Genomic DNA, 24,905 nt, shown 5'->3' with positions numbered 1-24,905 from the left:
GTCTTTTTGATGGCAGAACACTGTGTAAAGTAGCTATTAGTTGGCTTGACAGCTATCTTTACATTCCTCCTGCTAAAGCAGACCACAGAGGCATCCTCTAGGATGTCAGTTAAGGGGTTGTTGCATTCTGTCCTTAATCTTTGGTGGCTGAGCTAGAAGTCTGTAGTCACAGGCATGTTTTGACAGTTTTTTTTTTTTTTTGAAACAATGCAGTGCCCATGAGGAGAGCTATGTTCTTTAAGTAAGTCAAAACATGAAGATGGTTTCACTAATTTGTCTATAAATTTTGTTATTAATTTGCCAAGAACAACTTTAACTTGGACTTTAGAGGGAGCAATGAGCACTGTATTATACCTCTAACTATATTGTTTTTAGATAAATAGTATACCTTTATGGTTGCAAATACCTAACACAAGTGCAACTTGTTTGACCAGCAGACCCAAATGCAAACATGTCAATAACTTAAAAAAAAATTTTTTTTTTAGTTTTTCTTTACCAACAAATTGAGAACAGCCTATTTATCATATTTATTTAAGTCAGGTGCACCAGAAAGGTAATTTGTGTTAATTTAGCAGTTTTTAATAATTTTTATATAGACACACAATCTGCACATAAGTATCTGGCTCCTGCCATCGGATCAGCCCAGTGCGCCGGCTGCAGCGGCCATTGGAGGGTGAACCAACGGCAAAAAGGAAGACCTTTCTCTCTGTCTCTCTCTCTCACTGTCCACTCTGCCTGTTGGAAGAAAAAAAAAGAAAAGAAAAGACAAAAAAAAAAATTAATGGGGCTGGCTCTGGTGCAACAGGTTAACGCCCTGGCCTGAAGCGCCGACATCTCATATGGGCGCTGGCTCCTGGCTTCAGATTGGCACAGCTCCGGCCATTGCGGCCAATTGGAGAGTGAACCAGCAGATGGAAGACCTCTCTCTAACTCTTGACTTTCAAATAAAGAAATCTTAAGAGTGTTAATTTTTTTTATCTATGACGTCAGTAACCACCTGAGGCTCTTGACATGAGCTGCATAGGTTAAGGAAGCCTTTTGAGTCCACAACTCTCAGTATTTGGACAAGGCCATAAGCAAAGTGGAAGTTCTCTCCTCCCTTTAGAGAAAAGTACATCCTCTTTTGATGGCTGCTGCTTTCCACTGGGGCCTCACGGAGATCCTTCATGTAGAACATTTTTTGCCACAGTGTCTTAGCTTTCTATGCTTGACATGTAAAACAAGTCCATATTTAAACAGACTTTTAAAACTTTGAAACTTTTAGAACTCAGCTGTTTTTAAACAAGTAGAACTTAATGAGACAAGGATTATCTCAGTAGGATACAAAAAGACTATTTTCCCAAATATCTATTAACACTTATGTATTTCATCAACCTCATTGCTTTTACAGAGGATCAGATTTTAACCTTACGTCAAAAAAAAAAAAAAAACAGATTGATATTTAGCAACTACCCAGATTGTTAGGGTTGGAATAGCTGGGGTTCTGGCCTTTTGTACCCCCCCCCCCCCGCCGCCACGGGATGAGAGAACTGACATCAACGGAGACAGGTCACTTCATTAAGGCAAAGAGGGAAAAGCATCCTGTTCTAGAAAAGTCTGGTCTGGAGTGCACTTGGGGCTGGGGTTTTACCTGGTTAAGGAGGGAGTTTGCCACTGTCGCTGTGGGGGAGGGAGAGGACTTTGCAGCTGGTGGAAAGTGGAACTAGGGGGCTCTGGGAAGCCTTGGGAACTTTCCTCAAATCTAATTAGAAAGCTGCCCTGTGCAGCTCATCTATTTAATTAGTTGTTTTGCAAGGAGTCTGGGGGAGGTTGCACCTGGTTCCCCAACCAGAGGAGGTTGCACTGGTTGTCAGAAGGAAGGGAGGAAATGGGGAGGGGGTGGGCTGAGGGCAGAAGGAATGGGGAAGGGGCCATGAGCCCTTTACAGATGACTGAAGATACTGGCATTGTATCATGCTTTGTCTGAATTAATGTCAGAACTACATTTATATGGAATTTTATTTTTTATAAAACTGGAAATCAGTTTTATCAACCTGAGATCTGTTAAATGGCCATTTTTCATTTAGTCACCTGCTGTCTGGCAAGGGTTAGCATCATTGCAGAACCTGTAATGGTTGCATAGAAGCCAATAGGGATTACAGTTGAAGCCTTCATAGGTAAGCAGATGACAGCCACATTTCATTCCCAGGACAGATTTCTCTTTCTTCTTTGGACCTTGGGAAAGCCTCTAGCACAACTTCAATGGTGTCAGCTAGAAACAAGTTTAAGTAAAAGACAAAGGCCTCTGCCACACTTGGGGAGGCTCGGTTCCTGCACCCTGCTTGGCTGTTGCCGTGAGAGCACAGGCTCTTGTTCTGCAGGGAGGGCTCTGCTCCGGCACTGAACCCTGAGCTGCTTCCCGCCCTCTGGTTGGCGGGCTCCACTCTTTCCTTGGGGTGAGTGTCCGGGCTTTTTTGTTTGTTTGTTTGTTTGTTTTTTGTTTGGAGGCCAGAGACTAGTTAAAGCAGTGAAAACAGATTTTATTCAGTACCTCCTGAGGAGAGCTGAGCTCCATTACCAGTGGTGCGGAGGTGCCTGGGTGTTTTAAAGGGAGGGCTGGGGTTGGCACAGCTCAAGGGAAGAGTGAGAAGAGGTCATTCAGGGTAAATGCGTGATCCCAGCTGTGTGTGCTAGCTGGAAGTTATGGAAGTTAGCACGCTGTCTTCTTGCAGAAACTGGCATGGCGGCCCTGGCCTCATAGGAGTGGCTACTGAGCAGGGACACACTTCCAGATTTGTAAGCTTTTTTGAGTGAAGCTTCTAAGAACGGAAGGTTGGGGCCTGCCTCAGATGATAGCCTGAACAGTCAGTTCTTCTGGCATTGTGGAGCTTATTCAGGCAGGCAGGCAGGCTTGCTTATTTATCAATTTTATTTAAGAGTGACAGGGGTCGGGGGAGAGAAATAGCTCTTATCTACTGATACACTTCCCAAACGCCTACCATGGCCAGGACTGGACTGAAGCCAAAGCTGGCAGTAGGGAACCCATTCCAGGTCTCCTGCATGGGTAGCAGGAACCCAGTTGGGCCATCACTGCTGCCTCCCAGGCTCTGCATTAGCAGGAAGCTGGAGTCAGGAGCTGGAACTGAATATTGAATCTTTAGCACTCTGGTGGGGGGATTCAGTGAGTGTCATGACTGTTAGGCCACATGCTCACCACTCAAGTGAGCACTTTAATGAATAATTGCAGTCATCCCAGGGTTGTGGCCTTGTGCTGCTGGAAGCCGGAATCTGGTTGTCTCTGAGTGCGAAGGACTGAATGGAGCCACATGCCCGGAGTGCTGTTTCTAGGGGCAGCAGCTGTAACTGCGTGCTCCTCTGAGCCCTGCACTGCTCACTTACTCAGTACTCCTTGCTGTCTCCCCCATTGCCGTTCAGGACTTGGCAAGGGTGGGAGGGGTGTTGATGTGCAGACATCAGGGCTCCCTCTATGGCTCTATTTCAGAATTTCTCCCCCTAATCCTCACTGGCACCGACAGCTCTGATTCCCCGAGCCACAGTGTGACTTTGTGTTGCGTTGTTGCCACTCTGTACAACTGGGAGGTGTTCTGGGATAGTGCCCAGTGAAGTTCCTTCTTTCGAGGGTCAGCTCTCCAGTGTCTGTTGCTTATGCTAGCTCTTCATTTATTTTGTGTTTTTTCAGGGTTCATAATTGTGCTGTGTGTGTAACTTATACACTATTTTGCCCTTGCCAGAATGACTGCTGTTCATTTTCCAGTTATTTATTATGAGAATAGTCAAACATTCAGAAAAATAATACGATTACTAAGATGAACTCTTCTATTCCTGCCACTGGTAACTTAGACTCCATATCTCTGGGTGTTTCTGCTTCCATACCTTTTCAGTAGACAGAGTTAGGGAAAACCTCTGAAAACTCGTGAGTTCTGGCCGGCGCCGTGGTTCACTATGCTAATCCTCCGCCTGTGGCACCGGCACCCCAGGTTCTAGTCCCAGTTGGGGCACTGGATTCTGTCCCAGTTGCTCCTCTTCCAGTCTAGCTCTCTGCTGTGGCCCGGGAAGGCAGTGGAGGATGGCCTATGTCCTTGGGCCCAAAACCTGCATGGGAGACCAGGAGGAAGCACCTGGCTCCTGGCTTCAGATCGGCGCAGCATGCTGGCTGTAGCGGCCATGTGGGGGGTGAGCCAACAGAAGGAAGACCTTTCTCTCTCTCTGTCTCTCACTGTCTAACTCTGCCTGTCCAAAAAAAAAAAAAATCATGAGTTATTTTTTAAAATTTAATTTTATTTATTTGAAAGAGTTACAGAGAGAGGTAAAGACAGAAAGAGTGTTCTTCCATCTGCTGGTTCATTCCCCAGATGGCTACAACGGCCGGAGCTGTGCCAATCCGAACCCAAAAGCTTCCTCCAGGTCTCCCACGTGGATGCAGGGGTCCAAGGACTTGGGCTATCTTCTACTGCTTTCCCAGGCCACAGCAGAGAGCTGGATCAGAAGTGGAGCAGCTGGGACTCGAACCGGCACCCATATGGAATGCTGGCGCTTCAGGCCAGGGCTTTAACCCACTGCACCACAGCGTCTGCCCCAAATCATGAGTTCTTAGTGATGTTGTCAATCAAACTTAATTTTGGGGGGCTGGTGCTGTGGCATAGTAGGCTAAGCCTTTGCCTGTGGTGCCGGCATCCCTTATGGGCGCCAGTTCATGTCTTAGCTACTCCTCTTCTATCCAGCTCTATTGTATGGCCTGGAAAAGCAGTAAAAGATGGTCCAAGTATTTGGGCCCCTGCACCTGCATGGGAGACCCAGAAGAAGCTCCTGGCTCCTGGTCTCGGATCTGCCCAGCTCTGGCCATTGTGGGCATTTGGGGAGTGAACTAGCGGATGAAAGACCTTTTTCTCTGTCTCTCCCTCTCTCTGCAACTCTACCTCTCAAATAAATAAAATCTTTTTAAAAATTTAATTTTCCATTTTATAATTCTTTTCCCTAACAATAAAAATCTTGGTTTCTAATAACAAGAGTAGATAAGACCCATTCAGAGAATTCAGTCGAAGTTTCATCCTTATTCTTTCTACTCCATTCTTTTCTCCTGTAGGAGGTAATCTGTATTTGTTTTGGTTCATCTGCTGTCATTTAAAAAATATGAGCAGGCTGTATATATATTCATACTTATTTTTCTTACACAAAAAGAATACTAAAAATGTTCTGAACCTTTTATATATATGGATGTTTTAATAGGTATTTTAATAATAAGAATATTTTTAATATTTATATTTTTAAGCTACAGGAGACCAAATAGAACTGATTGCTTTTTGAGTTGTAATACATAATTGAGAATTACATATTATTGATTACATGTTTTAAATTTTATCTTTGGCTCTTTGGTATGACCATTTAAGATAAAGGTAGTTGTCAAAAATGATAGATCACTTAAATTAGAAAGTTACATGGTTCTGAGGTTTATTTGGTTTTAAAAGAAATCATGCATGATTTTATAATCTTTTAAAAATTCTGCAGGTTGAAGACCCAGATTGCTTCTGGGTTATTATAAAAGGATGTAGTCCCTTTTTGGATCATGAAGTCGACTATCAAAAACTAAATAGCGCCATGAATGGCTTCTATAACAGCATGTGTAAAGATACAGAAATAAAACCATCAGTGTTGGAAGAAGGACAGGTATGTATCTGAATGCACTTTATTTATTGTATCTTTATTATTTATTTATGTGCCATCAGTTACCCGTAAGCAGGTTTTGAAGGTCTGGGTTCTGCAGGAGGCAGCCTGTGAGTTGGTGCTGGTCAAACTGGCTGTGAGTAGTATTCTCTGGCACCCCCTCCCGGGCCTGAGCTCTGTGCCTTTTGACTTAAAAAAGCAACTTATAAAAAGTAGTAGCAGCCAGGACTTGAACTGACACACATATGTGATGCCAGCACTGCAGGCAGTGGCTTTACCTGCTGCACCACAGCACCGGCCCTGTTAATAGGCTTTTTAATTTCTGCTTGTTTGCTGGGTGAACATGATCTCTTGTTTTAACTTGCATTTTTTCACTTGCAAAGTTGGGTATCTCTTTAGTGTTTATTGTGTGTGTGTGGAGAGAGACTGATTTACCTGTTATTTTAGATTGATATTTCTCTTTAGTTATTTGACTTTATCTTATTAGAAATCTAATATTTGTTTAAAAAGAAAAGCTCATTAAGTATTTTTTATGTGAATAGTTTTAGAACTGCTATATTGTACTTTATCCTTGTAATTTTTTTTATTCGAAAGTCAGAGTTAGAGAGAGAGAGAGAGAGAGAGAGAGAAATATCTTCTATCTACTGGCTTACTCCCCAGATGGCCACAATGGCTGGTTCTGGGCCAGGTGGAATCTGGGAGCTCCATCTGGGTCTCCCATGTTGGTAGCAGTGGCCCAAGCACTTGGGCTACATTCTGCTACTTTTCCTAGGCCATCAACAGGGAGCTGGATTGGAAGTAGAGCGGCCTGGAAATGAACCGGTGCCCATAATGGGATGGTGGCTTCACAGATGGTGGCTCCACCTGGGACCCCGTAATACCTGCCCCCTGTAATTATCTAGATGTAGTGTAGATACTACCTTTCTTAGTAAAAATAAAAATAACTACTACTTTTGAACATTGATTATGTCTAGGCTGTGGGGTAAATGTTCTCTATATACTTCCTCATTGTTGTTTTTTTTTTTTTTTTTTTTTTTTTTTTTTTGTAAGAGTTAGAAGTAGAGTCAGCGAGAGAGCGAATCCATTCCTTCCATTGGTTCTCTCACCAAAAATCCGCAGTGGCCAGAGCTGAGCTGATCCAAAGCCAGGAGCCAAGAGTTTCTTCCAGGTCTTCCACGCAGGTGCAGAGACCCAAGGACTTGGGCCATCCTCTACTGCTTTCCCAGGCCATAGCATAGAACTGGATCAGAAGAGGAGCAGCCAGGACATGAACCACTGCCCATATGGGATGCCAGCACTGCAGGCTGGGCTTTAACCCACTGCACAACAGCACGCCTCACCCCCCAGAGTTGAGTTGACCTGAAGCCAGGAGCCAGGAACCTTCCCTGGGCCTCCCACATGGGCACAGGGGCCCAAGGACCCGGGCCATCCTCTGGTGCCTTCCCAGGTCATTGCATAGAGCTGGATTGGAAGTGGAGCAGACAAGATCCGAACTAGCACCCACATGGGATGCAGGATGCTGGCACCACAGGCCTAGGCCCTAAGACGTTGAACCACAGCACTGGTCCTTTATTTATCTTTTTTGAAAAAGATTTTCTTGGCCAGCTCCGTGGCTCACTAGGCTAATCCTCTGCCTGCAGCGGTGGCACCCCGGGTTCTAGTCCCAGTCAGGGCGCCGGATTCTGTCCCAGTTGCTCCTCTTCCAGGCCAGCTCTCTGCTGTGGCCTGGGAGTGCAGTGGAGGATGGCCTGAGTGCTTGGCCCCTGCACCTGCATGGGAGACCAGGAGGAGGCACCTGGCTCCTGGCTTCGGATTGGAACAGTGCACTGGCTTCAATGCGCCGCCCGTGGCAGCCCCTTGGGGGGTGAACCAACGGAAAAAGGAAGACCTTTCTCTCTCTCTCTCTCTCTCTCTCACTCTCTCTCTCACTCTCTCACTCTCACTGTCCTACTCTGCTTGTCAAAAAAAATAAATAAAATAAAAAATATTTTATTTTTTTTAACTTTTATATAATGAATATAAATTTCCAAAGTACAGCTTATGGATTACAATGGCTTCCCCCCATAACGTCCCTCCCACCCAGAACCCTCCCCTTTCCCACTCCCTCTCCCCTTCCATTCACATCAAGATTCATTTTCGATTCTCTTTATGTACAGAAGATCAGTTTAGCATACATTAAGTAAAGATTTCAACAGTTTGCTCCCACACAGAAACATAAAGTGAAAAATAATAGATGATTTTTAAATGATGATGAAATCAGATCAGACCTATTGTCATGTTTCATCCCAGTGAGAGTCAAGTTGGGAATTGATAATTTCTTTTTTTTTTTTTTTTACAGAAGATCAGTTTAGTATACATTAAGTAAAGATTTCAACAGTTTGCACCCCCATAGAAACACAAAGTGAAATATACTGTGTGAGTACTCGTTATAACATTAAATCTCACTGTACAGCACATTAAGGACAGAGATCCTACATGAGGAGTAAGTGCACAGTGACTCCTGTTGTTGACTTTACAAATTGACACTCCTGTTTATGGCATCAGTAATCTCCCTATGCTCCAGTCATGAGTTTCCAAGGCCATGGAAGCCTTTTGAGTTCTCCAACTCCTATCTTGTTTAGACAAGGTCATAGTCAAAGTGGAGGTTCTCTCCTCCCTTCAGAGAAAAGTACCTCCTTCTTTGAAGACCTGTTCTTTCCACTGGGATCTCACTCACAGAGATCTTTCATTTAGGTTTTTTTTTTTTTTTTTTTTTCTGCCAGAGTGTCTTGGCTTTCCATGCCTGAAATACTCTCGTGGGCTTTTCAGCCAGATCCGAATGCCTTTAGGGCTGATTCTGAGGCCAGAGTGCTGTTTAGGACATCTGCCATTCTATGAGTCTACTGTGTATCTCGCTTCCCATGTTGGATCACTCTCCCCTTTATTTATTCTACCGGTTCGTATTAGCAGGTACTAGACTTGTTTATGTGCTTCCTTTGACTCTTAGTCCTTTCATTATGATCAATTGTGAACTGAAATTGATCACTTGGACTGGTGAGATGGCATTGGTACATGCCACCTTGATGGGATTGAATTGGAGTCCCCTGGTATGTTTCTAACTCTACCATTTGGGGCAAGTCAGCTTGAGCATGTCCCAAATTGTACATCTCTTCCCTCTCTTATTCCCACTCTTATGTTTAACAGGGATCACATTTCAGTTAAATTTCCACACTTAAGAATAACTGTATTAATTACAGAATTAAACCAGTCATATTAAGTAGAACAGACAAAAAAAATACTAACGGGGATAATGTATTAAGTTGTTAACAGTCGGGGCTATGCTGATCAAGTCACCATTTCTCATAGTGTCCATTTCACTTCAACAGGTTTCCTTTTTGGTGTTCAGTCAGTTGTCACCGATCAGGGAGAACATATGATATTTGTCCCTTTGGGACTGGCTTATTTCACTCAGCATGATGTGTTCCAGATTCCTCCATTTTGTTGCAAATGACTGGATTTCATTGTTTCTTACTGCAGTATAGTATTCTAAAGAGTACATATCCCATAATTTCTTTATCCAGTCTACCGTTGATGGGCATTTAGGTTGGTTCCAGGTCTTGGCTATTGTGAATTGTGCTGCAATAAACATTAGGGTGCAGACCGCTTTTGTGTTTGCCAATTTAAATTCCTCTGGGTAAATTCCAAGGAGTGGGATGACTGGGTCGAACAGTAGGGTTATCTTCAGGTTTCTGAGGAATCTCCAGACTGACTTCCATAGTGGCTTGACCAGTTTGCATTCCCACCAACAGTGGGTTAGTGTCCCTTTTTCCCCACATCCTTGCCAGCATCTGTTGTTGGTAGATTTCTGTATGTGGGCCATTCTAACCAGGGTGAGGTGAAACCTCATTGTGGTTTTGATTTGCATTTCCCTGAGTGCTAATGATCTTGAACATTTTTTCATGTGCCTGTTGGCCATTTGGATTTCCTCTTTTGAAAAATGTCTATTGAGGTCCTTGGCCCATCTCTTAAGTGGGTTGTTGGTTTTGTTGTTGTGGAGTTTCTTGATCTCTTTGTAGATTCTGGTTATTAACCCTTTATCTGTTGCATAGTTTGCAAATATTTTTTCCCATTCTGTCGGTTGTCTCTTCACTCTCCTGACTGTTTCTTTTGCAGTACAGAAACTTCTCAATTTGATGCAATCCCAGTAGTTGATTTTGGCTTTGACTGCCTGTGCCTCCCGGGTCTTTTCCAGAAACTCTTTGCTTGTGCCAATATCTTGAAGGGTTTCTCCAATGTGCTCTAATAACTTGATGGTGTCAGGTCGTAGATTTAGGTCTTTAATCCATGTTGAGTGGATTTTTGTGTAAGGTGTAAGGTAGGGGTCTTGCTTCATGCTTCTGCACGTGGAAATCCAGTTTTCCCAGCACCATTTAGTGAATAGACTGTCCTTGCTCCAGGAATTGGTTTTAGATCCTTGATCAAATATAAGTTGGCTGTAGATGTTTGGGTTGATTTCTGGTGTTTCTATTCTGTTCCACTGGTCTATCCATCTGTTTCTGTACCAGTACCATGCTGTTTTGATTACAACTGCCCTGTAGTATGTCCTGAAATCTGGTGTTGTGATGCCTCCAGCTTTGTTTTTGTTGTACAAGATTGCTTTAGCTATTCGAGGTCTCTTTTGCCTCCATATGAATTTCAGCATCATTTTTTCTAGATCTGAGAAGAATGTCTTTGGTATCCTGATTGGAATTGCATTGAATCTATAAATTGCTTTTGGGAGAATGGACATTTTGATGATGTTGATTCTTCCAATCCATGAGCATGGAAGATTTTTCCATTTTTTGGTATCCTCTTCTATTTCTTTCTTTAAGACTTTGTAATTCTCATCGTAGAGATCTTTCACGTCCTTGGTTAAGTTTATTCCAAGGTATTTGATTGTTTTTGTAGCTATTGTGAATGGGATTGATCTTAGCAGTTCTTTCTCAGCCATGGCATTGTTTGTGTATACAAAGGCTATTGATTTTTGTGCATTGATTTTATATCCTGCCACTTTGCCAAACTCCTCTATGAGTTCCAATAGTCTCTTAGTAGAGTTCTTTGGATCCCCTAAGTAAAGAATCATATTGTCTGCAAAGAGGGATAGTTTGACTTCTTCCTTCTCAATTTGTATTCCTTTAATTTCTTTTTCTTGTCTGATGGCTCTGGCTAAAACTTCCAGAACTATGTTAAATAGCAGTGGTGAGAGTGGTCATCCCTGCCTGGTGCCAGATCTCAGTGGAAATGCTTCCAACTTGTCCCCATTCAATAGGATGCTGGCCATGGGTTTTTCATGCATTGCTTTGATTATATTGAGGAATGTTCCTTCTATACCCAATTTGCTTAGAGTTTTCATCATGAAAGGGTGTTGAATTTTATCAAATGCTTTCTCTGCATCAATTGAGATAATCATATGGTTTTTCTTTTGCAGTCTGTTAATGTGGTGAATCACATTGGTTGATTTGCAAATGTTGAACCATCCCTGCATACCAGGGATAAATCCCACTTGGTCTGGGTGGATGATTTTTCTGATGTGTTGTTGTATTCTATTGGTGCGAAATTTATTGAGGATTTTTGCGTCTATGCTCATCAGGGATATTGGTCTATAATTTTCTTTTAGTGCTGCATCTTTCTCTGGCTTAGGGATTAAGGTGATGCTGGCTTCATAGAAAGAATTTGGGAGGATTCCATCTTTTTCAATTGTTTGAATAGTTTGAGAAGAAATGGGATTAGTTCTTCTTTAAATGTCTAGTAGAATTCAGCAGTGAATCCATCTGGTCCTGGGCTTTTCTTTGTTGGGAGGGCCTTTATTACTGTTTCGATTTCTGTTTCAGTTATGGGTCTATTTAGGTTTTCTATGTCTTCATGGTTCACTTTTGGTAGATTGCATGTGTCCAGGAATCTATCCATTTCTGATAGATTTTCCTGTTTGCTGGCATACAAGTCCTTGTAGTAATTTCTGATGATTCTTTTTATTTCTTTTTTATGGTGTCTGTTGTTACATTTCCTTTTTCATCTCTGATTTTATTGATTTGGGTCTTTTCTTTTTTTAGTTAGTTGGGCCAATGGGGTGTCCATTTTGTTTATTTTTTCAAAAAACCACCTTCTCGCTTGGCTGATTTTTTGTAATTTTTTTTTGGATTCAATCCTGTTAATTTCTTCTCTGCTTTTAATTATTTCTCTTCTCCTACTAGATTTGGGTGTGGTTTGGCTGCAGTTTTTCTAGGTCCTTGAGCTGTGCTGAAAGCTCATTTATTTGGTACCTTTCCAATTTCTTGATATAGGCACCTATTGCTATTAACTTGCCTCTCAATACTGCTTTTGCTGTATCCCATAAGTTTTGATATGTTGTGTTGTGAAAACTTCTAAATGTTCTTATCATAAATTTTTTGAAATCCATATCTTGCATTTCTTCTATCTCATCATCTTCATAATCTTGGCTTGGGGTGTTTTGTTTATTTGGAGGCATCATAGTGTCATCGTTGATCTTGTTCCCTCGATTTCTGTGTTTGTTGCTTGGCATAGTTAATTCTTCTTTCGTCACTGTGTGTGTGTGTGTTTTTTTTTTTTAATACTATGTCTGTGTTAAGTGGACTGCCTGCTGTTGGAGGAGCCTTGGAGGCTTGAGATGGGTGTGGCCTGAGAGCTCTGCTTGGTTCTTCTGGGTTACGGGTGTGCAAAGGTGACACCCTCAGGTTATGCGTGGTAAATCTCTCCTTTTTATTTATTTATTTATTTAGGAGGTAAGTAATACCGCACCGCACTGCTGTGCAGAATTGATGGTATTTAGCTTCCGATCTCTGGCTTCTACCCAAAGAGTCTGTGCAGGCTCTGTTTCTCCTCTGGACTCCCACTGGGTTGCCTAGGCTACTGAATTGTAGTGACTCAGTTCCTTAGCTCTCCCTAGTTGTTATCTAAATCCAGAGTGAATGCCTGCTCTTTGTCTCTTGCTTGCCTTTGCAAGGTTGGCAGAGAGAGAAACTCCTCTGTACCAGTACCCCCCCACACACCTTTTTTCCTTCTCTCCTGTAGTCAGTCTGGTGAACTTTCCCGCTCCCCTCTAGATTCTGACCGCCATTTCCCCGCCAATGTCTCAGGTTACTGAGCTCACCTCCCCTTCCAGCACCGATGTGTGGACTCAGAGCCCTGGGCGTCCCTGCTCTCCCTGCTGGTGTCTGTGTGACATCCACTCCCCTTCCTGCACTGGCGCGCAGACCATGCAGCTCCCGCAGCTCGGCTTCCGCGCGGTGGGCGACCTTGTTCTCCCAGTAGGTCCTCCGAGTCACAGCCACTAGATCCGGAAGAGTTTCCTCTGCAGTTTTTTCCTGATCCTTTTTCTGAGGCTACCATAACTCCACTTTTATTAAACTAAATTTTCCTGGACTATCGGTGCGTGCCCTCACTATTCCACCATCTTGGCTCCACCCCGTCCTTCAATAAAAATATTTTATTTATTTGAGAGGTAGAGTTATAGACAGAGAAAGACGTAGAGAAAGGTCTTCCTCTGCTGGTTCACTCCCCAAATGGCTGCAGTGGCAGGAGCTGAGCTGATCAGAAGTCAGAAGCCAGGAGCTTCTTCCAGCTCTCTCACAGGGGTGCAGGGGCCCAAGCACCTGGGCTATCTCCCACTGCTTCCCAAGGCCATAAGCAGAGAGCTGGCTTGGAAGAGGAGCAGCTGGGATGCAAACTGGCCCCATACAGGATGCCGGTGTGGCAGGTGGAGGCTTAGCCTACTGTACAGAGCACAGGCCCCTATTGATCTTGCTATTTCTTTGAAAGGCAGAGAGACAGAGATCCTCAATATCCTGGGTCACTGCTCCTGGAGTCTCCCCCTGTCCCCTGTAGTGACACTGCACACCCACCCCTGTGGGCCCTGCTGAGGCCCTGACGGCGGGTCCTCCAATGCCTCTGTCCCCAGGTGCCGTTCCCCCTGGCTCTGAGGATGCGGGACATCTACATCCTGGAGGGCGAGCACGTGCTCCCGGCCATGGCATACACGGCCCTCAAGATCCATCAAAGTGAGTCCTCAGGGCCCACAGAGGCCCGGGTGCTGGGACGGCGGAGCTGGGGGTCCCCCTGCCTGTCCCTCGTGAGCAGGACTTGAGGGAGGGATGAGGGGGTTTGGGAGGCCTGGGTTCCCTTCAGGAGGGCACTGAGAATCCCCCTGTTGCATCCCCAATCCCAGGCCCCCACAGACCACAAGGAGAAGTGGCCAGGGTCATCGCACTGGAAATTGGCCCCTGAGCAGTCCCTCCAGTACTTGGCGTGACACCCAAGACATCCTGGCCCGATGACCACAGCTGTCTGCACACAGGACCCTCCTAGGACAGGTGGGTGGGTTCCCACCTGGATGTGGGCAGGGCTAGAGGGAGGTGGGGCTGTGGGAGACCCTGTGCAGTGAAGGGGAAACCAGCCGGCACTGGATCCCCTCCAGCCATCTGAGAACCCCTGGAAGGCCCAGGTGCCCTGAGCCCAGTTGTGGGGGCCGAGTGCACTCCTGTGAGCAGGGGTGGGCACGGAGGCAGGCGCTGGGGGCCCCTGCGACAGAACTCAAGGGCAACTGAGTGTGGGCTCTGCAGCTCTAGCCTCGGGCCAACAGAAGGCAGCGGGACCCAGAGCATCGCTGGCCTCTGGGCTCTGGTGGGGAGGGGTCCCCGTGCTCATCCCCTGCTGCTGCTGCCATCATGGACCTGAGCGCCTGGGTCCCCATGCAGAGCAGAGATGGGCTTGTCCCAGCTCTAGAGGCTCTAAGTGGAGGTCCAGGTGCAGGCTGTCCAGGCACTGGGGAGGCCCCACTGCGCCTCCAGATGCTGCCTCCCTGGGTGCTCCTGGGACAGTAGCGGTGACAGCCCAGTCTCACCAGGAAAGAGACAGTGGCCCAGGGGCAGAGGACACAGGGCACCCCTGCCACCTCTTTAGAAACTGCATTCCCTGTTCCCAAGGGCCTAAACCGATCTCCATGTCTGCCCTACAGCCCCCGCTCTCACCGCCATCATCTTAGGCTCAGTTCCTTTCCAGCCATGTTGGAGGGACTCAGATGTGGGTAACTCAGCGAATGCACTGTTAGGGCGCAGGAGGTCAGGTGGGGGAGGTGACGGGGTCCTGAGTTGGTGCCTGGGTCCCCAGAGATGAGAGTGAGGTGGGGAGTTCAGGGCCATCCACCCTGTGGGGCTGTGCAGGAGGAGCTGGTGGTGTCCCAGGGCTCCCCCTGCCCGGGCTGCACACACCCTCCCCTCTGGGGCCAGCAGCCTGGAAGAGTCCTCAGCGTCACACGTGGTGATGGGGACCCCAGGATGAGGTCGGGGCAAGCACCGAGCAGGCCAGACGGGAGCTGTGGTAAACAAACCGTGTCTCTTCTTGAAGCCAAGGCTATAAAACGGTGCAGCAGGCCCCTGGGGCAGGCACGCGTCTCCCAGATGCACGTTCCTGCCCCCACTGCTCCGAAGGCCAAAATCACCATTCAGGACACAGTGGCAGTGTGGGAGCAGACCAGGGGTCCCGCTACTCGTGCAGTGATGATCCGTCCTCCAGAAAGCTTTGGCCTCCGCATCGCCGAGAGGGAAGGCATGGAGGAGGAGGAGAGCTGGGAAGGCAGCCCAGAGCCCCTCGGCCTGGGCTCCCCTGTGGGGACCGCAGAGTCTCCAGGTTCTGCCAGCCCCACGGAGTCTCCAAAGTGCTCGAGGTGGGGAGGCCTGTGCCAGTGTGCCAGTCTCCCTAACCTGAGCGGGCCAGAGCACAGGGAGGACGACTCCTCCGACGCTGGCAGCCGGGAGGGCCTGTGGATGTGGGCTCCTCCACGGGCCTCGGAGCCCCCGGAACCAGGGCCCATGCAGGCTGTCCCCGCCTGGGGGCCACGGCTGAAGACTTCCCCCTACTGGCATGGCAGCCCCACGCACTCTGGGGAGAGTCACGGGCTGGAGCCGGCCAGAGCCAGCCCTGGGCTGGGAGACCAGGCCCGCGTGCCCTCCCTGGCCAGAGGCCTCCTTACCTCTTATTCCGTGGGGCACCTGGATGATGGGTGCCTCCTAGAAGAGAGGCCGAGTCCACCATCTGTCCTGCCCAGGCTGGGCAGCAGCCTTCCGTGTGTCTTCACGGCATCCTATGCACTTGGTTGAGCCCCCACCGCCCAGGCTCTTCCTGGAGCCAGGACACCCTGACACTGGAAGACAACAGCCGTGCCAGGAGCCACTGTACTCTCCTCCCCGCCCCCCTCCCCCACCGCCACCCTCAGGTGGTGCTGAGCCTGTATTAAATTGTTCCATGGAAAGGAGTTTGCTCCAGTTTGTGACCCCGGTGCCCAGCGGCAGCAAGCTTCCCCGTGTTCCTGGGGAGATGGGTGGTTCCACAGCCCCCATCCTCAGGCAGAGACCCGCTCAGGACCCTGCAGGCACAGAAGAAACTCCTGGCTCCTGGCTTTGGATCGGCACAGCTCTGGCGGTTGTGGCCGTCTGGGGAGTGAATGAGCAGATGGAAGACCTCTCTCTCTGTCTCTGCCTCTCCTCTCTCTGTGTAACTCTGACTTTCAAATAAATAAATAAATCTTTAAAAAATGGAATTATTTATGTATTCAAAATGTAGAGTGACAGTGAAAGAGAGACAAATCCTTCATCTACTGGTTGATTCCCCAGAAGTCCTTGAGGTCCAGTTCTATGCCAAGCGAAGGTCAGGAACCAGAATTCCAACTGTGACTCCCATGCGGGAGCAGCGGCCTACATATTGGGGCCGTCTTCCACTGCTTTCCCAGGCCTGTTGGCAGAGAGCTGGATCCGAAGCTGAGCAGCTGGGACTCGAACCAGCTCTCCACTATGGGATGCCATCATTGCAAGTTAGCACCACCCTGGCCCGTGCACTTTAAATGCTAATATCCATGAACTTATTCAAGTCCTCTCCTACCCATGTGAACGTGTCCTTGTTTAGAGACTTCGGAGAAGCAGGCCACGCCCTCAGCTCCTCTGACAGCCCTCATGTTCCTGGAGCTCCCGTCCCTCCACAAGGGAGGGAAACCATGGAGAACTGAAGACGGGAGGGCGAGCCCGAGCGCGCAGGGGCGAGTGTGCACTGGGGCTGAGCCTGGCTGTCGCTCCTACTGGGCTCCCAGCTCCTGCTGGGCTGCACCCTGGGGAGCCCCAAGCACATCAGCGCTCCCCACCAGGCCCTCTTGCTGCTCCTGGCCACAGTGGACAGCAGAAGGCAAGCGTGTGCAGGTGGACGAGAGCAGAGCAAGCCAAGGAAGCGGAACTCGCCTTAGCACAAGCTTCCCTCTACCAGCCCAGTCCTGCCACAGCAAGAACTCACGTGCGGGGCAGGTGCTGGGGCACAGCGGGTTCCACTGCTGCTTAGGATGTGGGCATCACAGGTCAGAACGCCTAGAGTCCTGTCCCACTGCTGCTTCCTGGCCAGCTTCCGGCCAGCCCCAGCTGTGCTCCCCTGTGTGGGGGAGGTGAACTTGCAGCTGCAAGACTTCCCTCACCATATGGGTGGTGGTTCCAGTCCCAGGCATTCCTCTTCTGATCTAGCTCTCTGCTATGGCCTGGGAGAGCAGTAGAAGATGGCCCAGATTCTTGGGCCCCTGCACCCACATGGGAGACCCTGAAGAAGCTCCTGGCTTCGGATCGACGCAGCTCCAGCTGTTGTGGCCATCTGGGGAGTGAACCAGCGGGTGGAAGACCTCTTGCTCTCTGACTCTGTCAATGCTTCTCTGTAACTGTGGCTTTCAAATAAATTAAAAAAAAAAAAAATGGAAGGAGGCCATGGAGGGAGGGAGACTGGGCAGGAGGTGGCAGAGGCAGCAGGGTGGGAGAGGGTGTGTGCGGGGAAGCCAGGGACAGAAGGGAGCTGGGCTCCCCTGGGGCGTCTTTCGGGGAGCACAGGTGCGGGAAGAGATGGAGAAGTCGTGCACGACCCCTGCCTTTTGACAAGGCTGCACTTCTCTGTGTGTCCTGGTTCTGTTCTCCCCACGGGAAGACAAGGACCTGGGCGTCTCTCCCAGCCCAGCCAGGGCCCTCGAGCCCCAACGAGCAGAATGTGGTCAAATGCCAAGTAGGTGTTTAGAGACAACTGGTCTACCCCGTGTCCCCTAGCCTTCAGGGCCGTGAGTGCAAGAGAGAAGCAGAGGAGCTGTGCTCCAGCCTGCCCGCCACACTGGCACTGGGTGTCCTGCAGTTCCCATAGTCACAGCAGCCAGTCGTCAAGGTCCCAGCCAAGGTGCGAGAGGCTGAGCTGGCCCAGGGCTCCAGAGGCCCTGTGTGGTGCTTTCTCCCCTTGCCCAGGCAGGGTTTCCACTGGTTCTGCGCCTTCCCTGCACCCAGGCATGGGCCCATGGTCAGGTCCCCGGGAAGAGAGAGGGAGAAAGAGCTAAGCCCTGTGTTAATCCAGGGCTGGACTTGGCCACTATCCACACACACACACGTGCGCCCTCTGCAACTGCAGGTCATGCAAGCTGTGGCCTGGGTTGGGCGTGGAGCCCCCCATCCCCGGGAGGACAGGCCCCTCCTGCCCCACTGGGGACACAGAGCAGGTATAAAGGGCCCCGCGATGGCAGCGGCTGTCCCTGCACCATGAAGCCTGCTGCTTGCCTGGTGCTGCTCGGCGCTGCCTGGCTCCTGTTCTCTCTTGCCAGTGGGTGCCAGCCACGGACGCCTGGGCTGGGGGTGCTCTGGGGGCAGGGGCCAGCTTTCCAGGGCAGTGCTGGCTCCCAGGGCGGGGGAAGGGACGCACCTGCCGTGACCCATGCCTTCCATTTCTCTTCAGATTGTGACATCTGCCGGCTGTGCAGACAGCTGTTTATGAATTTCTGTCAGGACCCTCCGATGAGTATATTTCCTATGTGCAAAATTACCAAAGTGACCCGCTAGTGCAGCCCTTGCGCTGAAGCAGTGCGAGATGGGAAACTGACAGCAGAGGAGAAGGGGCACGCGATCAGTGCCGTGGTGAGTCCAGCTGGGCCTGGCCCAACACCGGCTCCTTCCGGGGCCCTGGGGAGGGGGCACTGCTCGTGCCCACCACAGCCCAGCCTGGGACTCTGTGGGAAGAACCTCCAGATGAGGATGCAGAGTTGGGGGCCGCCCCCCCCCCCAAGGTGCGGGCAAGTACAGGGAGGGAGACTGTGTGGACCCGGAGCCCTGGGCTCCATGGCTGTTCAGCTCCCCCAGGCAGGCCCAAGACCCTCCAGGGCCGCTGTCCCCACGGCAGCCCTGCCTCTGTAAAATCTCAGCTCTGGCCTCCCTGCCCACAGCCTCTCCAGCGCCCGAGTCGAATCTTCTCCAAGCGGTGACCACTGGGTGCTGTCTGCCTTCAAATCTCACTAACTCACCCTGACCCCTCAGGTGCCCTCCTCCACCCCCAGACCTCATGTTTCCTTCTCCCTGGACCCCAAACGGCCATCTGGGGCTCCGGAGCCTGGAATTAGACCTCCAACAGCCCTTCCTGTCCTCCCGGGCCTGGCGACAGCTGGGGAAAAAGCAGACCAAACCCTGACTGCAGGTGGAGCACAGGCAGGGATGGGCACTGCTAGGCTGCAAGTGTGCCAGAGACAGAAGGGGCCAGCGGACTGGGGTCTGTGCATTCCTGGAGGCCCCCGGTGCCACTGCCACCTTGCCAGGCCTTCTGTGTAGCCCCTGCCTGTCCCAGCCTCGCCTGCACCCCCCACAGAGAACCTCCCCCCCATTCCTCATCAAGGGAAGGATTTTTACGAGAGCTTCTCAGGCACCCAGGGTGTAGGAGAGGATCTGACTTCAGCTGCCCAGATCCAGTGCCAGGCTGCAGCTCCTCCCCAGGAAGTGCCCTGTGCCTGCGCCCTGCAGGTGTCTATGGGCCCCGGCCTCACCAGGTGTCCCAACTTCTCTTTGCAGAGTAAAATCTTCTCAGATCCTCTTTGTTAAGGGAGCCCTCCCAGCCAGAAGACCCAGGGCCACCCTGGGCCTACGTTCTCAGCAGGTGCAGCCCCGCGCACTGGCGGCCTCTCAAAGGAGGAGGCAACAATAAAAGCCCGCATTGCACAGAGTCGGCTCAGTGCTGGACCGGACACCGGGCAAGGGTGTGGGAGGCGGGCGGTGCAGCGGGGCCAGCTGCCGTGACTGCCAGTGGTGGCTGGATCCAGGGCTGTCCGTGTTGTTCCTGCAGGGGTGCAGTGTGGGGCGGGGCGGGGGGGTGTGTGGTCTCCGTCGGCATGGCCGAGATCCGCAGGACACACGCGTCACTGACCAGGCATAGCCAGCTAGCCTCCTTCAGAGCGGCAGTGAGAGTCCCAGCGTCACCGTGAGCACACTGCGGCTCAGAGCCGGGGCGCGTGCCCAACTGCACAGCCGCAGCCACTCTGCTGCCCCGCCCTCTGCAGGGAGACCTGCTCGGCTGCTCAGTGTGAGGCCATGCACGGTAGCAGTGGTGCCCACCTATAGATGGATATGAGACCTCCCACCTCCAGGCCCAAGGGACATAAGGGGTGGGAAGAGGTCCCTGACCGGACAGGAAGACCTAAAGCTCAGGGGGCATGAACGCCCCTGGCCATGATCCAGAAATCCTCTCTCGTGCCTCAGCTGGTCCCAGTGCCAACCCCCAACTGTGGACGCAGCTGTGACCCCGCAAACACACCCCGCGTGGGGTCTCCCGCACAGTGGGCCCAGGGTCTGGGTGTCTGCGGTGGCTCAGCCCTGTGGTCATGATGCTGCTGCCTGTCTCAGGCTCCCCGCATTCCTGTCTGTGCCCTCTGGGCCTGGATCTGCTACCTGCCCCCTGCTCTGTAACAACTCACTGAGGGCACTCGGCACAGGGCTGTCTCGGGAGGAACATCTGTGTCATCCTGGTGACCAAGGAGCTGCTGGGAGGCCCTGATAGCAGCCGCTCCTGTCACCGGTGGCTTGCTGGAGGGGGGCAGGGTGGGCTGATTCTTTTCCTGTTTCTCCCACACTTGTACCTGGGCTGGCTTCACAGAGAGAAGAGGTCGGGGTGGGCGCTCCAGGCAGCGGTGAAGTCCCGGATTGGGGCGCCCACATCCCCAGTCAGAGGGCCTGGTTCTACTCCCAGCTCCTTGGCTGCCATTCCAGCTCCCCGCTAATGCACACTCGGGGGTTCAGGTGGCACCTGCAGGTGGTGGTCCAAGCACTGGGGTTCCATCACCCAGGAGGGAGGGAGACCCAGATGCATTTCCTGCCTTTGGCTGGCCCAGCCCTGATTCTGGGAGCCCAGCACTCATGCCTTCCCAGGGCCCCACCCCATCTCACCTAGCAACCTCCTACTCTGCCCACCTCTTAAAGGTCCCACAGCCCTCTTGGTGCCACAAACTCTGTCTAAAGCACTTACCCCAGGGGAGACCTGCTCTTTGTGCTCACTGAGCTCCCTCCACAGAGGAGCAATGGGGGACCCCTGCCTCTGCAGGAGTGAAAGGGAGCCCAGGGGACGGGAGGGCTTGGGGAGCAGAGACCCCCTCATTACCCCACCTGTGGGACCCTGGGGCTGTGTCCCACCACACTCCGTCTGACAGATGCAAATCTATGTGCAGTGAGGACACAGGCGACACCAGGTGTCTCGGTCCGCTCTCTGCTGCTGTGACAGAATCCCACAGACTGGGGCGATGTCCAAGCCACACGAGCTGATTGGCTCACGGCTCTGGAGGGCCTTCGTGCTGCATCCAACATGGTGGCCAACATCCCATGGGGGTGCAGGGAGCGGCGGGTAGAGTCAAAGATGTAGAGAGAAAGAGGGAGAGAAGTAGAGGAACTTGCTTTTATTTTGAACTTTAATTTTTATTGTTTAAAGATTTATTTATTTTAAGGCCTCAGCCACTGGCCACTGCAGGCCTCTGGTGAAGGGAACAGTGGATGGAAGCAACCACCCCCCAAGATCCACGAATTAAACATATGTAACAACACCTTGATGATAAGGAAACATTTGTAGCAACAACAATAGGAACTCACCCCTGTGCACCCTAAGCCACCCCAGGAGGCCGGCGCCCGTCCATGCAGGAGCTGGTTTGGGGCCCATGCACCCATGCTCCCTGCACATGGACTCTGGGGAAAAAAACCTCCCCCCGAGTGAAGGAAAATGCAATGTGGAGAACACTAAGCCTAGGCATCTGGAGTTTGAACTCAGGCAGAGAAAGGAAAACGAATGGGCGTCTTCCACCCAATTAGGAACATCTGACTGCTGAAGCTGAGTGGTCCCCATTCAGCACTCGCTGTGTTATTTTACAGCACTTTGTGAGTCTTCCAAAGAGTTTACAATGCAATTTAAAGCTGAGAAGCTGAGTTGGGGGGGGGGGGGGAATATAAGAATCAGTTAAAACCCAAGTGTTGCTGGACAGCATCTCTGGACACGACACAGCGGTGCACTCATTCACACTCCGCAGAGGAGGCCAGCAGGTGTGTGGGTGACCAGGGCCCTGCACCCTGTGGTCTCCATGCCAGGGCAAGGGAAGTGGGCAGAGAGGCAGAGCAGTGTGCCCTTGAAGGGAAAAGAACCGACTGTGGCCATAAGGTGGCAGCTTAGGTGCAGTGTGGGGCCCAGGACCAAGGAGGTGCTGGGGGAGGGCTGAGCCACTTTCCCAGGGGGAGCAACCTTGCGATCAGCACCCCGGGGAGCCGCAGGCCTGTGGCTACTCCTGCCTGCAGCCTGACGGGTGCTGTCCCTGTCCTTATGGTCAGCAGCAGCCCGGTGTTACCAGCATGCGGCTCAGGTGCTGGTGCCCAGGAGTTCTCAGTGCTCTGTGCCTGAAGCCCTGGCCCGTGTCCAGGACAGGGCCCTGGTTCCCGCTCTGGACAGGCTGGGCCACACTGGCTTGAGGTGCTCAGCGGGATGCTCCCCTGCCTCCATCCCAGAGGACCCCTGTGTCCACCTCCTACAACTCCAGGGAAGAAGGGCTGGAACAGAGCAGGAGGGGCAGCAGAGGGTGGCAGTGCTGGGGTGGGGCCTGTGGTAGGACAGGAGGCTGCACCCTGGGAGTCTCAGTTCAGGTCATGGCAGGGGCAGCCCCGAGTGTGGGGACAGGTCTATGTGGGGCTCCCTATGCGACCTTGTGTTCAAAGAAAGAGGCCTTCACAGTTGGGCTGTAATACAATAGCAGAGGCAGAAAGGATTGGCGGGAGGTGCCGGTTGCCTGGGACTTGAGACCGTTACGGCAGGTGGCAGAGGGCCCTGGCACCCCTGGTTCCGGGGCAGTTCTGCCAGAGCCCTGCCCTCTTCACCTGGGCCCTGGGGAGAACACAGGCCCCACTTGTGGTGACCTTTAATGAAGCCAGGCCTGAGGACCCTGAGCCCTGCCACAGCAGAGCCACTAGGGATTGGCTGGCAGGCTTCTGTGATGTCACAGTCACTGAGATGCGCACTCTGGGCTGGGAGGCGACCAGAGGCCAGTAGTGCGTCTACTGCCCAACTGACCAGTTGGTAGTGTAGGCAGCAGGCGCATTTCAGAGAATCACATGGATTCGCGATGGAGGTGAGTGGCACTTGCTCTCTGCATGAGCTGTGGTGTGGGGAAGGTCCTGCCAGGGGGGTGGCCCTGGTCTCCCACACTGGATTCCATGAGTGATGTGGTGGAGCTCTGAGTGCTGCCCCTGTGTGCAGAGCGTGTATAGTTTTCTCATTCTTCCCGCTCTGCTGGTCACCAGTGTTGAATGGGCCTGGGTGTGAGTCCCTGTCTGGACATGGGTTCAAGACTAGGTGTCAGGTCAGCTGGTATCACGTGGGGCAGGGAGGCCAGCTCTGAGAGCCCCAGAGATGCGGGAGCTGGGAGCAGGCCAGGGAGCCCCGTAGACTTGGGCCCCCTGGAGGACACATGGATGCCAGCCTGGGGGAGGAGCGTCCTTTCCGAGGGCAGGGGAGGCAAGGTGGGGGCTGTCCTTCCCCAACCGTCCCTAGTCCCTGAGCTCTGCACAAGTCATCCTCCAGGGACCCAGACACCAGGTGCCCGCCTGCCTGGCTGTGTGGCTGTCCCCCCTCTGACCAGGGGGACAGCCCTCAGGGCAGCATTCCTGTGGGCTCCCCGGTGCTGGCTCTCATGTGCGTGTGTGTCTTACAGATTGGATATGAATGCCCTGAGGTCCCGGAGGGCCCAGGAGCGAGCAGCGCTCATCAGACAATATGAGCAGGTACCGGCCAGGGTGCTGGGAGAGGAGGTGGGGCCCTGCCTCAAGGACTGTGCCTGTGAGAGCCAGACCCAGCCTCCCTGGGGACACGGGGGAGGGGGCAGGTGGACAGCTCCCCCAGTGACTTCTCATCCCGGGTCCCTCTCGGCTGCAGGGACGCCGAGGAGCGGCACTGTTGGTGCCCGAAGAAGAGGACGATGAGGGCGGCTGCCTCGTCCCAGACAGGCTTGGGTTCCTGCAGTGAGTCCTCCGCACCCCAGCTCACCCCAGGGCGGGACTGGGGTCAGAAACCCCAACATGAGGCGGCACACCTGTCCCCGGGTCCCGACCTTGAGCTCAGCTGTGGTCATAGGCAGGCACTGGTCAGCATTTGGGGGCAGGAGTCGGACGTGGAGGCTGTTCCCACAGATGTCGGGGAGAGAGGCCCCGTTGCTGGAGGGTGGGCTCCGGTAACCTGGAGGGATGGAGCCATCTCGGGCCATCTCTGGCATGACTCAGCAGCCCACCTTAGCACGGGGATAAGGGCTTCTGCCTCCATGTTGTGCCAGAACCTGGAGAATAAGTAGGAGCAGAGTGGTGGAGAGATGGTCAGGGTCTGGGCTGACAGAGGAGGGGGTGAGGTGGGGCGCATGACCTCAGGAGGCCAGGGCACGGGGGGAGGGTGGGCAGTGGGGGACCCTGAGGGGTGTGGGGGTCCCAGGTACCTCGAGCCCCAGGTGCACACTCACAGCACTGAGCATCTCTCAGGCAGGCCACCCAGACTCGGTCAGTTCCAGGGTGACGTCCTGGGCAGAGCTGATGTGGGGATATAGCTGCCTCAGCCCTGGGCAGCCTGGCCCTGCTCAGGACAGCCACCCCACAACCGCTGTGGGGGGCTGCCACACACCCACGAAGGTGGACCTCTGACAGGCCTGGAGCCCCCCACTGGCAGCAAGGGCCCCTGCCTGGCCCTAGGCCCCCTGTGCTCATGGTCACCAGCCCCTCCCTCCCCATCTCAGTCCCCTGGGCTGAGAGGATGAAGCTGCTCCTTCCCTGGCCCACTAGGGAGGTCGTGGTGCCTGTTGTGGTCCTGTCCTCACCTCTCCGCCTCCCTTGCTTTCCAGTGAGCAGAAGTTGCCCCAGGACAGCACCCCGGGGGCAAAGGTAAGGACA

At 51.9% G+C, this 24,905-nt stretch overlaps 1 protein-coding gene across 4 annotated transcripts in view; it reads left to right on the top strand.

Annotated features, from left to right (window-relative positions):
• LOC138843235 (USP6 N-terminal-like protein) overlaps window positions 1-24,905 on the top strand; it is a 42,620-nt gene that overhangs the window by 9,619 nt on the left and 8,096 nt on the right. The window contains exons 2-4 of one of the 4 annotated variants that reach the window (XR_011384255.1): window positions 5,506-5,664; window positions 13,595-23,104; window positions 23,687-24,896. Coding sequence is in view for 1 of the 4 variants with exons in the window: in XM_070063263.1 (XP_069919364.1) it covers window positions 5,506-5,664; window positions 13,595-13,780 (345 nt within the window). In the remaining 3 variants the exon portion in view is untranslated. Of the gene's footprint in view, window positions 1-5,505; window positions 5,665-13,594; window positions 24,897-24,905 lie in introns of those variants that run through there. The other 3 variants (XR_011384253.1, XR_011384252.1, XM_070063263.1) reach the window with 3 other exon arrangements.

Source organism: Oryctolagus cuniculus, chromosome 18 (genome assembly GCF_964237555.1).
Source record: "Oryctolagus cuniculus chromosome 18, mOryCun1.1, whole genome shotgun sequence".
Lineage (NCBI taxonomy): Eukaryota > Metazoa > Chordata > Mammalia > Lagomorpha > Leporidae > Oryctolagus > Oryctolagus cuniculus.
This window is presented reverse-complemented; position numbering and strand designations above follow the sequence as displayed.